Below are 15,470 nucleotides of genomic sequence, written 5' to 3'. Positions count from 1 at the left end.
TATACAGGTGTACCATATTTATCTGTTATACCATATTTTCACTATACTTTTTCTATGTTTAGATACACAAACACCACTGTGTTATAATTGCCATACAGTAGCATGCTACACAGGTTTGTAGCCTAGGAGCAATAGGCTATGCCATATAGCCTAGCTGTGAAGTAGGCTATACCATCTAAGTTTGTATAAGTATACCCCATGATGTGTGCACAATGGCAAAATCACCTAATGAAGCATTTCTCAGAGTGTATCACCTTTGTTAAGTAGTGCATGACTATATATATTGAATATATATATAATCTCCTATCTCTAACTACCTTGAAGGGGAAAAAGCAGTGACACCTCAGTGGCAATGGACGCACCTAGCACTCAGGCATTGGGTTTTCCCTTGCCTTTCCTTCTCTAATAAATGGAATTACTTCTCCTTGTAAAACTGGTATATTTTAGGAATGAGGTATAGAGAATTCAAGGTAAGTCTGAAGCAACTTTTGGTTTCAGAAAATAAGGATGGTCTAAAAATTCCAAAAGATGATAGCATATTGAAAGGTCACAGCACTCCACCTAAAAACGCTCCCAATAGCCAGTTAAACATCTTGATTGGATTGGATTATAATCCCCAGAATAAAATGAATATTGATGAGTCTACATTGACATAAGCAAGTAAGTAAATAATCAATTAGGAAGAAGTGGCAAGCTCTTCCTCACAGAATTTCAATTAGTAAATGTAGAAGGAATGAGGAAAATGATAAATCACCATCAGCACACCACCATAATCATTGCTCCAAGTAAGATTTACAGATGAATGTTAAAGTGAATGGGTGAAAGTTTATATAGCATACTCACAGAGTATCAAAAAAAATTCTCCCAAATATTTTGTAATTAAAATGATCATTGTAGCATTATTCACAATAGTCAAAATATAGAATCAACATAAGTGTCTATAAACAAATGATTAGATAAAGAAAACATTATATATATAAATATATATATAAATATATATACACACACACAGTGAAATACTAATTATCCTTGAAAAAGAAGAAAATGCTGTTGTTTGTAACAATGTAGGTAAACCTGGAGGACATTAGGCTAAGTGAAATAACTCAGGCACAGAAAGATAAATATGGCATAATTTTACCAATATGTGGAATATTTAAAAAGTGGAGCTGATGGAAATAGAGAGTACAATGGCATTTACTAGGGACTTGGAAAATACGAGGAGTTTGAAGAGATGTTGGTTAAAGGATATAAAATTTAAGTTAGATAGGAGAGATAAGTTCAACAGATTTATTGAAAAAAATCGAAGATAAGTAAAGTTAAATGAAGCATTTCAGATCAGCAAAATCCAAGAGAGTTCTTTATCAACTGAACCACAAAAAAAGACATGAGAATTAAAAGATGAAGGAAGAACTGAGGAATTGAATAAATAAGGATTCATATGTTGGTAAATCAAAATGAATATTGATCATCAGATTAAGTATAATATCTGGAGAATTGTAAAAATATTTAAAATTAAAATGAATTTTAAAAATTATGAAAAGTTTATTTACACTTATTTTACATGTTGATTGTACTCTTCTCCACATATTTTTCCTCCTAGGGCCCAGGGGTAAAAGGAACCCTTATCTCAGACATGCCCTTTTCATCACAGAGTGGAGAGAGTATGGGTAAAACCACCTGGTGATTCTTGGGTAAAATTAACTCAGATTACAGAAGCTAATGACAATGATTTGAGAAAATTGAATTCTCACAGGGAAGAACAGTGAATATTTAAGAATGATGAGATATTCTACCACATTTTACCCTGTTGGTCACAAATATTCACTTCCCTCTTTGCTGCATGCAAAATATATTTATCCCTCTCTCAGGGAGACAGTCCAAAGGTCACATCAAGTCAGCCATTGTGCTCAACTTCCAGGATCTAATGGCAATTTCTATACTTTAGAGCCACAACTGCCTTCTCTAAATTCAGACAGTTGATTTGTCTAATGCACACACCTTACAATTACTAGAGGAACAGGGAAAAAACAATCTAAGAAACACTATCATTCAGAGAGGATAGGAATTGGGAATACACAGCAAACACTGTCAATATCAAGTCTAAAATAGAACTTGATAGGCGATGCAGGGGCCTCTTACTCTGTAGCTGTGGGAAGCCTCTTGATTGGTTCCCAGTTACGTTCCTTGAGAATAAGACCCAGCCACTTTTATTTCATGGCTCTTGAGTCACAATCTGAGAGGTCTCTGCTTTTCTTTTTTACTTTGCCATATCCAAAAACGTTCTAAAGAAATTTTAAAGAACACTTATTGGGGGATCCCCCCCTCCAATAATTCAACGTTTTCTCACATAGGTTCTTTTCTATTTCCCTAAGTGTCAGCCAGTCTGAGAAATAAAGGGAAGGAGTACAAAAGAGAGAAATTTTAAAGCTGGGTATCTGGGGGAGACATCACATGTCGGCAGGTTCCGTGATGCCCCTTGAGCCGCAAAACCAGCAAGTTTTTATTAGTGACGTTCAAAGGGGAGGGAGTGTACAAATAGGGTGTGGGTCACAGAGATCACATGCTTCACAAGGTAATAAAATATCAGAAGGCAAATGGAGGCAGGGTGAGATCACAGGACCAGGGCAAAATTAAAATTGCTATTGAAGTTTCAGGCATGCATTGTCATTGATAACATCTTATCAGGAGACAGGGTTTGAGAGCAGACAACCAGTCTGACTAAAAATTTACTAGGCGGGAATTTCCTTGTCCTAATAGGCCTGGGAGCACTACTGGAGACCGGGGCTTATTTCATCCCTTATCTGCAACCGTGAAAGACAGATGTTCCCAGAGCGGCCATTTTAGAGACCTACCCCTGGGAATGCATTCCCTTTCTCAGGGCTGTTTCTTGCTGAGAAAGGGAGTTCAGTGATATTTCTCCTATTTGCTTTTGAAAGAAGAGAAATATGGCTCTGTTCCACCTGGCTCTCAAGCAGCCAGACCTAACGGTTATCTCCCTTGTTCCCTGAACATCACTGTTATCCTGTTCTTTTTTCAAGGTGCCCAGATTTCATACTGTTTAAACATACGTGCTTATGAACAATTTTGCAGTTAACACAATCATCACAGGGTCCTGAGGCGACATACATCCTCAGTTTATGAAGATGATGGGATTAAGAGATTGAAGTAAAGACAGGCATAGGAAATCACAAGACTATTGATTGGGGAAGTGATAAATGTCCATGAAATCTTCACAATTTATGTTCGGAGATTGCAGTAAAGACAGGCATAAGAAATTATAAAAGTATTAATTTGGGGAACTAATAAATGTCCATGAAATCTTCAAAATTTATGTTCTTCTGCCGTAGCTTCAGCTTGTCCGTCCATTCAGGGTCCCTGACTTCCCTCAACAAACATTAAAGAAAAATAAAACTCCCTTGGGACTAAGTTTATTTCTTAGCCTTCTTTTTTCTTTTTCTTTTTGTCTACAGACTGTGGAGCAGAAAATTGATTTACATTCAATCTCTCCTACCCAGGCTAACCACTCAAAAACATGATCCTCTTTTAACATGCTGGATTTTTACTTGTATATATCAATAGTCTCACTCATTATTATTTTTAAGTGCCTATTTACACTTAATTACAGATACTTTAAACTTAAGAGATTTTTAAGGCAGAGCTATGTCCTTCTGAAAAAGTCCCACACCCAACAGAAATTACATACTTAATGTTAAGATATTGAGTTAATAGGTTCAGAGGTTGAAACAAATAATGTGGTAGCAACATCACTGGCATGTTCTTGCTGTGAGATGGTTTTAATATACCTCAAAGAATGATTAAATTTTATTTTTAACTTGGGGAGGTGAGATATGGTTGCATCTTCAACTCTAATTCCCAGTTGTTTGTGGATTTTCTCTATTCCCATTCATACCAAGCACCAAATAGGCCAATTCTTTTATCAGTTTCTTTATAGCAAACAGGTTAATTCCAAATTCCCATTCATAAAGCCACAGATGCTTTTGGTATATATCTACCTTTCAGATTATATCAGATGACAACTTTACTAAAATTTTCACTACTGCAGCATAACCTAGGCTGTTGCTGCTATATTTTCACTTCCAAGGAAGTCTACAGGTCAAGAAATAAATTTCTTTTAAATGGAGGGGCCCTGAATAATCATTAAAAAATCTACCAAGTGTACATAAAAACATTCAACATATTCTATAGACAATTTTAATTGTATAATTAAGTTTAACAATGTTGATGGAGCAATGGTAATCTGCAAAATTAAATGAATTTCTAATATCATTATATCAAAAATATGGTATGTATAAATAATATGTAAATAATATATACCTATATATTATATATAATTGAAAACAACATAGAACTACACAAATACTTGACAATGAATCTAATGATGGAAGCATAACATACACAAAAGAAACAATAAAATCTTATTGATAAAAATTTACATGGAGGCTATGACTTTCATATCTCTTTGTTATTTAACCTTAAGCAATACTTCTGGCCAGCCCTCCAAACCTAATTTTGTGCACTTTTAAAGCATTCACAGTCAGTTTCAGATGTTACTTTTAAATACGCTTATTTAAAAATCCCAGAAACAAACATTACAAAGCTGGAATGCATTGAAACAGTGGTTCTTAATGGTGTGAGCTGTTTTTGAAAATCATCCATGTAATGATGGTCTTACAAGACATTGTCTGTAGACAGAATAAATAATATATCTGACCTATGTAATTTCTTCTGTTTTTCAAATGTAAATAAGTTATCCTATGATTAACACAATATGAACTGATTTTACAATATCTCTGTGTACATAGTAACTTTCGTCCGTACTGATTTCCATATATGGTAGATACTTCACCAAATTATATTATGGGGGATTAGATTAAGCAAAATATTTTGATTATTAAAAAACAGACATACTCATATCCTTAGAAAGTGTATTAGGAAATAGAATCAGACTTGTGCATTATTTTTCTCATTAGCATGGGCACCAGGCCTCTATCTGATGCTATTGTTCTGCATTACTCTCTCAAAGGAAAGTGTCTCTGTTGCCTCCTATTTTAGTTGCTTTGCCAAAGTTAATTACACAGAAGCTTCATTAGTGATGTTTGAACCTGGCCACTAAGGATCCTTTATTTATTCATATGATCCCAGTGCACTTCCAAGAGATAGAGCAGAAAAAAATAAATATTTTGGGAATAGAAAAGCTAACTCTCCGCTCTTCTGAAATCAGAGGAAATCTGTTGCTTTCCTCCCTTACATCAAAATTTCTTACCATTATGACAGAGTCCAAGGAAAATATTTCCAAAGTGTAAAATAAGGAAGTTTCTAAAAAGAGTGTTCATTGCAGTGCGAAAATGCAAAACTAGGAGACCTCAAGATCCTTCAGGAAGTACCTGAAGGTTGATGATCAAGTTAAACCAGTACAAAGTTACAACTTCCTTAACACAACACAGTTCAACCCATTAGGGAGCTGCCACCTGAAATCGTGAAAAATTATCAAAACAGTAAGTATTTTAAGGTAGGTATGACAATTACTTTCTCATTTCAGAGATAAGAGAAAGAAATTTTTGTTGGAGTACTCTTCCGTAATTTTGCTAGTTTAAGCTTGTTTCAAATTTTTAATATGGAAAACTATAGCGAACATGTTTTTAAACTATTAACAGATCTTTGATAAGACTAAACATCATAGCTAGGACATATTTATGCATTCCTGTATAGTCACACATGCAGTAGTTTGTGGTCACCCATAAAATATAAAGGACACACAGAAATATGCCTTCCAAATCCTTGGAATATATACAAAAAAGCATATTACATTGCTTATATTACATTGCTTATAATGTTAGCTTTTTTCTAAATTGTAAATATTCCGTTATGGTTAAATGTCTGGCCAGAAATAATTCAATCCCTCATATTTATTAGTTCAACAAAAATGCTCCTTTAATGTCTAAGTGACACTAAGACCGAGAGACCTTTGTGTTGTTGCTCATGATGCACTGCACTGCACAAGATGATCAAGGCGTAGGAGACTATTTCACTAAGATAGCTTTTGCCTAGTGTGTGTTCAAAGGGAGAGGCATGAAAACGAAGATGTCAGAAAGGATGTCAATTCTCAGTTACTTCATAGTTTATGCTGCTTATTGTACTTTTCATGACCCTGAAGTAGTTGGGAGAAAATTAGTTCTTAAACCAAAATCAAAGAAAAAGGCATAGTAAATTATTAGTACACTACTTTGCTTGTATAAAAGCAAAACTTAGAATACATTGACTTTATCTAACAAAGTCAAAAATGGGATTTGCATGAAAGAAAGAGGATTGAGGCAACATGAAAAACCTCAGAATATTTGAAAACAAGGAACTGTTTTTCTTTCCTGGAATAAGGTGATGAATAGTGTGAGAGGCTTGCAAAGAGACCAGTTTTGGGGGCAGTAAGGTAATCAAAGGCAACAGTTTTAGTTTTATGGATTTCTTGAAAAACCTTGAGAGTTTCACTAAGAAGTACTAAGAAGTAAGCATATGTGACAAGCTGACTGTGTCCTACTGGCCAGTATGCTCTGTTAGCATCTTCATTCTCATTATGCCAGATTCGTACCATCTCTCTTAACAGATTTGTATTAGGCTTTCTGCATAAGTGTGTATTTTCCTGTAACGGTACCTTTAAAGCAAGATGGGCCTTGCCATATGTACCACATGGGATTTTATGAAGCATATGTCCATAAGAGTAAGGAATTCATTTTCCCAGGCCCAGAAGACTCATGATATTTGCAGTAATTTTTTATACACAAAGCAGGTGAAAAAGCATTCATATAACAAACTAATTGGTATCTTCTAAGGAGATACAATTTCATTGAGTGATGGAGAAATAGCAAGAACCCTAGAGACTGTGTTGTCAGATAAGACATATGTTTGTAGTTACCATTATAAATAATTAATGCAGGCTAAGGACTGGAAGCAGTTATTGCTCCATGAACAGAAATAAACTCATTTCCTCTTGCTGAAGAATGTCATAATGATCAGAGACGACATGAACAAAATAAGACCCATAATGCAAATTAAAGAAGCCAGTTAGTATTTTAGTCATCCTTCATTTGTGCCTGAAATTATAAATATATAAATTAGGTGATTGCTGATGACATAAGGGACAACACTGATAGGCGGCTTAGATGATGATGTCAAGGGCGGGCAACAAACTTCCTTAATTGCCTAGGTGGTTCTCAAATATTGATTTGCATATAAAACTCTTGGTAATTATACCACAGCTATTCTAATTTCTAATTTATCCACTAGGGCCTAACCTCATTTGCCTATTTCCTGGCTAAAACGTATTAGCTCTGTGTCCCAGAAATCTATACTTGTGACAAATGTCTTTGATATTTCTAATTCAGAGAATTATACACACTAAATAACCTAGTCAAATGCAAGTATTTCTGGAAGAATAAAGTAAAGCATTGGATAAACACTACAGTAGTAATTTCCTTCCTTCCTTCCTTCCTTCCTTCCTTCCTTCCTTCCTCTTTCTTTCTTTCTTTCTTTCTTTCTTTCTTCCTTCCTTCCTTCCTTCCTTCCTTTCTTTCTTTCTTTCTTTATTTCTTTCTTTCTTTCTTCGTGAGACGGAGTTTCGCTCTTGTTGCCCAGGCTGGAGTGCAATGGCGAGATCTTGCCTCATCGCAACCTCCACCTCCCAGGTTCAAGCAATTCTCCTGCCTCCGCTTCCCGAGTAGCTGGGATTACAGGCATGTGCCACCACACCCGGCTAATTTTGTATTTTTAGTAGAGATGGGCCTTCTCCATGTTGGTCAGGCTGGTCTTGAATGCCCGCCTTGGCCTCCCAAATTGCTGGGATTACAGTCATGAGCCACCGCGCCCGGCCAGTGGTAATTTTAGTGTAAATTAAATGAGTTTCAAAATACAGAGCCTCGCCTTGTGCATGGCTTGCACCATATTTTCCAACAGCTAGGTGGAAGCATATCCTAACACAGAATTTAGTGGATGTGCTCTGACAGGAGAGCAAAGAGAGAGAAGGATCCAGAGCTGCTTAATTCCTTGAGAAGAGTGGAGAACTCCATGCAATAAATGCACACAGCCAGTATACCTCAGGGAATCAGGCAAAAAGAGGTTGGGAATTTAGAAAGTTGAGTGTGGAGAACAAAAGCTGTGGAGGCAAAATACACTTGTCACAACTTGTCTTCTGAAAAAGAGGAAGATATATTCACTCTTAGTCAATACAATATAAAGACTGAAAAAAAAATTAAAAGTGCCATTGCATTTCTGAAGAGAAAAAGAGATGAGAGGCTAGTTAAATTCAAAGTTCAGGTAAAGGGTCATGTGAGAAGGTGAAAAGTAGAAAAGGGCAAACCATAGGTCCAATAATTAAATAGGTAAATTTTGTCTTTAAGACCGTCAGAATAAGTATTCTATCTCCTCTCCAAACCGTATTGTTGAACTTACACCTGTAGATGCAATTCACCGATAGCCTAGCCTATTCACAAGGAACTTAGACCAGTGAGTCTAGGGCTGAATGCTATTCTGCAGAATGTGCTGCAGCCTGTTAATACTTACAGAAGTTACGATTCATTTAGATAGTCTCATGGTCCTCACTATATACGTTTTAAGAGTTTTATTGAGGTATAATCTATACTAAAAACTGCACTTGCACACAACCATGAAACCATCACCACAATCAAGGTGATAAACATATCCATCACTCCTCCAAAGTTTCTGTGAGTGTTAACTTAGTTTTCTTGGATTCTTTTTAGTTTTTGGGGGTTTTTTTAACATAAACACTTAACATGATATCTATTCTCTTAAGCCTTTCCAGTGCACAATAAGGTTTGCTAACTATAGGCACCATGTTGTTCAGCAGATCTCTAGAACTTACTCATCCTGCATAACTGAAACTTTATAACTATTGAACAACAACTCCCCATTTTCCCATCACTTCAACCCTTGGCAACCAAGATTCTAACTCTCCGCTTCTGTGAATTTGACTATTTTACATGCCTTATATAAGTATAATCATGCAGTATTTGTCCTTCTGTAACTGGATCATTTCACTTAGTATAAGTAGGTTCATCTGTGTGGCCACAAATCACATGATTTTCTTCTTTTTAAAGCTGAACGACATTCCATTATTGTATTATATATTCCACATTTTCTTTATCCATTCATCTGTTGATGGACATTTGGGTTGTTTCCATATCTTGGTTATTGTGAATAATGCTCAATATTTAAGAGTAAAGTTAGTTCTTTAAACTCCTTATTTCTATAATTTTGCATATATATACCAACAGGTGGGATTACTGGATCATATAGTAGTTATATTTTAAATTTTTTGAGGAAAGTTTCATACTATTTTCTATGGTGGCTACACCATTTTACATTTCTAACCAGAGCGTACATGCATTTCTATTTCTCTATGTACTTGCCCAAAGTTACCTTTTGTTTTGTTTTTCTTGTTTTTTAATAGCCATCCTTATATGTGTGAGGTGATATCTCATTGTAGTTTGATATGCATTTCCCTGATAATTGATGATATTAAGCATCTTTTTATATACCTTTTGGCCACTTATAAGTCTTCTTTGGAGAAATTTCTATTCAACTCTTTTGCCTGTTTTTAAATTGCATTGTCTTTTTTATGCTATTGAATTGTAGGAATTTTTTATGTATTTTGGAGATTAAGCCCTTATCAGATATATGGTCTGTAAATATTTTCTCCCATTTCATAAGTTGTGTTCTAAATTCCCCAGCATTCTCCAAATTACTACCGTTTATCTGTTCATTTTGAAAATATAAGGATGAGTGAATTTTTATAACATTAATTAGAAATTAATTAATTTAATTATAGAAAAAAATTTAAAAACTGTTAGCTGAGTAGTCACAGTTATTTTTTCACTATACCTGGTTCCAAACTCCTGAGAATTCCAACATAGCAAAGAAACTTAACCATGATTACCCCTCCTGAGGGGTAATAGAATCACCAAAAAAGACAGGATTAAAAAAAAAAAAAGACCTAAAACTAAATTTTCCTACCCACATATCTTTTACCTTATCCTGTATCTGGCTTCCATTCACTGCAAAAAAAAAAGAAAGAAAAAAAGAAAAGAAAAAAGAAATATACTGCTATTGTAGGGTTGTTTTCCTTAACTCAAAAGTGTTGGGTCATAAGAAATTTAGAATGCTGTAGCATTTTAGGTGGACTGATGTACTGGAAAAAGAGGGAGGGGTTCTGACCAGGCAAAGAAAAGCTGAATAATACAGTGTTTTAAACTCCATGATTATTCCAGGCTATGGAAATGTAATGACATTATTTTTCTATTACAAGAAGTAGGTTTGTTCATATTTCTTTATGCTAAGTATTTTTGTTTCTCTAAAAACACTCCTCACTGAGGTTGGTTCTATTATAGCACAGAAAATTGGGCAACTAAATGAACCTTCTAATATGTGTAGAAAGAGATGGATGGAACTAGAATTATGCAAATAAAAAGACTATTTCACTAATACATTCAGGTTGTATTAATTAGCAAATGTACTAGGAGTGTTGGTATGAAAGAAACAGACTTTAGGATATAAATAAGAAAGCAAATTATTTAAACAAAGAAGGAAATTCTACCTTGGTAATAATCATAAGCATAGCAGCAATTCTAATCTTCTTGACATTGCAGTATAAGCCTTTTAGCTTAATATTGTCTAAACTTTAAAATACTTTTTAAAAATGGGTTTTTCAAAAAAACTTTTAAAACTCTGCTTTTTAAGAGATAAAAATACAGATACAGTTGTATAAAAGGTACATTAACTCATTGAAAAATTATTGAACACATGCTATGTGTCAAGCAGAGTCTCCACGGCAGTAAAAGATGTAACAGAGAAAGAACAAAGCTCCTATTCATAGTGTTCACTTTTGAGTGACCCTAAAGATCCACTGATCCTAAGAGTATTAGGATATCTTTGAACTTCTTGGGTATATCCATGCATATAATCTATATGAATTCCACCTGATTTTTCCATAAGAGAATCCAAAGTCTCTCTTAGAAAAGAAATGAATCTTTAGACACATAGTAGGTGATTTCGGCCTTTAAAAAAAGAGGAAAACAGAGAGTAAAACAATTGTAGTCTCTAGAAAATGATATATGAGAATCAAATTCTGGAAAAAAGGAAAAAAAAATTCTAAGTTCTTAAGAAGGAAAAGGTCAGGAAAGAGATTACTATAAACAACCAAGCAGATAACAATAGCATATAAGGAATTCTAATATCAAGGTAAAGAAAGAAGTAGTTCAGAGAGCAAAGAAAAACTCTGGAAAATGTATTAGCAAAATAGCATTTGCAGAACTTTGAATTGAAAATAGTCTGGCCTTTTGTCTAAGAATGTACTAAAAATGATAGTGCAGTTTGAAACAGGTATGATAATAAGAACTTTGAACCAACTGACAGGAATAAGCATTAAAAATATAGCTTACTGTCACTATGTAGACAAATCTGTTTTATTTCTTCACTAAATTTACCAAGAACCCTACATAGGCCAGATATAAGAGAAAATAAGGGTATATAAAATATTGTCTCTAAAGAAGTTTACAGAAACATACGGGAGAAATACAAGTATAGTGAAGAGTATAATACAATGTGATATAATCCAAACCAAGTACGTAAGTACTTGGGAAAAACACAGGAGCATAGTTTCACATTCACTGTGTGGGTAAATGAACATTTCCTTGAAGAATCAATATGTATGCACCAGTCAGTCAAAAGATTAGCCTGTGCAGACAAGAGCATGTAGAAAATTGAAGAATTGCAAGTAGTCAATGCTAAGGCAACTTGAGCCATGAAGAAGAAAGGTAAGAAAATGGTAAGTGATGAGATGGGAAAATCAAGGAAGGTCCTGCCCATGAAGAGCCTGGCAGTCCACATGAAAGTGATTAACCTGTAACAAGCAATAGGTAACACCAGTGGAACAGAAATCTCAAAGAAGGAGCATGACTTGACTTAGAGCATGTGGTATGTGAGGTGTCTGTGGAACACCCAACTTGTGATGTATACTTAGCAATGCTTTTTACCTGGTCTTTGGCTACATCACATACATGATCATCAAATCAACTGGACTGGGCAAAATCACCCTTGAAGAGTAGAGGGTAAGAAGAATAACAAACAGAAAACAAGAAGCAGGAGGTCTGAAGATTATTGAGAATACCAATATTTCACAGATGGAGAAAGAGGAGACTAAAAAGAGAAACAATAAAAAGACAGATATAGAAAGAATATCAGTATTAGACATGAAGCCCATTGAAAGAATTATTGAACTTTAAAACAAAAATACTATAGCAATTACAGGCAGGATTTAAAACCTAAATGTGCCCTTAGCTTCAACAGTAATGAAGTCTTTGCAGATTCTTCAGGGGGTGGAGGTGAAAGTGAGGACACAGAGGGTTAAAGCATAAATTGAGTAGGGGTGAGATGAGGAGACATTAATTTCTTTTTAAATTTTTTTTAATTTTATTCGTACATAGCAAATGTATGTATTTATAGGCCACATGAAATATTTAGATACAGGGAGGTAATATTAAATAAGACATCATGGAGAATGAGTTACCCATCCCCTCAAGCATTTATCCTTTGAGTTACAAATAATTCAGTTATATTGTTATTTTAAAATACACAATTAAGTTATTATTGACTATAGTGTCCCTATTGTGCTATCAAATAGTCATTATTTATCCTTTCTATTTTTTTGTACCTGTTAACCATTCCCACCTACCCCCGAAGCTCCCACTATACTTCCCAGCCTCTGGTAAACATCCTTCTACTCTCTATGTCTATGAGTTCAACTGATTTGATTTTCAGATGTCACGAATAAGTGAGAACATATGATGTCTTTCTAAAGGACCTAAAGATATATTGAAAAAGACGCAGCCCAGAAGACTATATTTAGTGGTGTTAAATGTAGATTTGCTTCTGGAGCTTTGAGAGGAAAGGAATCGCAATTAACTGAACATCAGATGAAAGTCTATGAGAATATTCATTTTGTAAGAACCTTGAACACAACTTTTTCTCACATTATAGATAAAATAATTGTACATCAACCCATCTACAGGTACTAGAGGGTTGAGAATAAGGAATGCCAGCAGAGAAGAATAAAAAGACCGGGGAGAGGCTCAGGGACAACGGTTGTATTCTGTTGTCATTGTTGTTTGTTTGTTTTTCAGGAAAAATGCAATTTAATCTTAATACAATCCTCAGATGATAACAACTGAAGAGAGTTAATGTTATTAATTACCTGGATATATCCTATATTCAGAGTTTGTCCTGGACAAAAAATGTTTAAGTACCTATAAAATGACATCATTTCTTTCTAACCCATTTGTAAATCCATTCCACGTAACAAACTACAATCAACTGCATTTGTAAATTCTGATGGATAAGGAATGATCAAAGAAAAAGTTGGATTGTTTTACAAAGCTTGATTTCTTAAGGAGATATCCACTGCTCATATATGTGAAATTTAGAAAGGTTATTGGAACACTGGCAACATTGATTATTCTATAAAGGGAGAAAATAAATGTAGGCTGGTCAGCTTGGCTTCTAGATGCATATCCTTTTGCTATAGAATTCAAATATCTACCTCCTCATAAACTGTGATTTTTAAAGGAGGATTGGGTAGATATCAAAGAACAGTGATGAAAAACCACACAGTAATAAGAACTTTTATCCTGCTGGGACTGACAGATGACCCACACCTGCAAGTTCTGCTTTTTATCTTTCTATTTCTCACCTACATGTTGAGTGTAACAGGGAACCTGACTATTATCACCCTCACATTGGTGGACCACCACCTTAAAACTCCTATGTACTTCTTTCTCAGAAATTTTTCCTTCTTAGAAGTCTCATTTACTACAGTCTGCATTCCCAGATTCTTGTACAATATATCAATGGGGGACAATACCATTACCTACAATGCTTGTGCCAGTCAAATATTCTTTGTTATTCTCTTTGGAGCAACAGAATTTTTTCTCTTGGCAGCCATGTCCTATGACCGCTATGTGGCCATCTGTAAACCCCTTCGTTATGTGGTCATCATGAACAACAGGGTGTGTACCTTATTAGTTCTCTGCTGTTGGGTGGCTGGCTTGATGATCATTGTTCCACCACTTAGCTTAGGCCTCCAGCTCGAATTCTGTGACTCCAATGCCATTGATCATTTTAGCTGTGATGCAGGTCCTCTCCTAAAGATCTCATGCTCAGATACATGGGTAATAGAACAGATGGTTATACTTATGGCTGTATTTGCACTCATTATCACCCTAGTTTGTGTGATTCTGTCCTACTTGTACATAGTCAGAACAATTCTGAGGTTCCCTTCTGTTCAGCAAAGGAAAAAGGCCTTTTCTACCTGTTCATCCCACATGATTGTGGTTTCCATTGCCTATGGAAGCTGCATCTTCATCTATATCAAGCCCTCTGCAAAAGATGAAGTGGCCATAAATAAAGGAGTTTCAGTTCTTACTACTTCTGTCGCACCCTTGTTGAACCCCTTCATTTATACCTTGAGGAACAAGCAAGTGAAACAAGCTTTCAGTGACTCTATAAAGAGGATTGCATTTCTCTCAAAGAAGTAGAAGCTGTGATGAATTGGCATAAAGTGGACGAAGAATGCTCCCTAAATGTCATCCTACAGCTTTTAACTTATTTCGTTGCTTCCTGACTACAGTTTAGTCATGTGAACCTTCTCAATGACATTTAATATTGCATCCTAATCCCATCTTTATCAAAATCCTTATTATTTCGAACCAAGGTCATACATTGTGCTTTCCCTCATTGTGAAACTAAAAATTACATTTCCAAAAATCAAGGTTTTCTCCACTTCTGATCTAGTCTTTTCTTCATTTCTCTAGGGAAGAAAAAAGTAAGAATACTTATCAGTGTATACATTATCTACAAGTTAATTTATGTAGTAATAAAAAATTCTTTCTCTAATACAAAATTATCAAAATTAATATTGTAAATCTAAGAATCAAAACAAAAAATAGAAAGCAATGAGAGACATATATTAAAAATAAATTAAATCAAATAAGGTATTCCAGGCCTATCAGGATAACTGGGAAAGAAGACATCAACAGGAGTTAAAATTAATCCTATTTGAAGAAATGGAAACACCTTCAAAATCTCTGGCAAGACATATTAGCTATTGCTTTATATTACATGAGAGGAAACTCATGCAAAATGTATACATTTAATTTAAAACAAATGTAAACATAAAATTACTTATTATGGGTTACAAAATCAGAATGAATGCATAAGAGCAAACTGAAACACCGAAATTTAAGTGCTTATTAAATAAGATAACTATTTACCACAACATAAAGGTAATTAAAGGGTTAAGAAGATATGGAGGATATCCAACCAATATTCTGTTTTATACAGAAAAAAGAAGAAACTAAAAATGTAAAAAAAATAGAATTATGATCAAGCGG

General features: G+C 34.7%; 1 protein-coding gene across 1 annotated transcript; it reads left to right on the top strand.

Moving 5' to 3' along the window:
* The first annotated feature begins 5,446 nt into the window (after positions 1–5,446).
* LOC101151628 (olfactory receptor 6C2) lies at positions 5,447–14,810 on the top strand. The gene is made up of 2 exons (XM_004053301.4): positions 5,447–5,530; positions 12,785–14,810. Exon 2 carries the CDS (start codon positions 13,677–13,679, stop codon positions 14,613–14,615), a length of 939 nt encoding a protein of 312 aa, XP_004053349.4. The 5' UTR covers positions 5,447–5,530; positions 12,785–13,676; the 3' UTR covers positions 14,616–14,810.
* The last annotated feature ends 660 nt before the right edge of the window (positions 14,811–15,470 follow it).

The sequence above is a fragment of the Gorilla gorilla genome, chromosome 10 (assembly GCF_029281585.2).
Source record: "Gorilla gorilla gorilla isolate KB3781 chromosome 10, NHGRI_mGorGor1-v2.1_pri, whole genome shotgun sequence".
Classification (NCBI taxonomy): domain Eukaryota; kingdom Metazoa; phylum Chordata; class Mammalia; order Primates; family Hominidae; genus Gorilla; species Gorilla gorilla.
The sequence above is the reverse complement of the archived record's forward strand: the minus strand, read 5'-3'. Positions and strand labels throughout refer to the sequence as shown.

Excerpts from the sequence above, each read along its gene's own strand:
- LOC101151628 (XM_004053301.4), top strand. The coding sequence starts at position 13,677 with ATGAAAAACCACACAGTAATAAGAACTTTTATCCTGCTGGGACTGACA.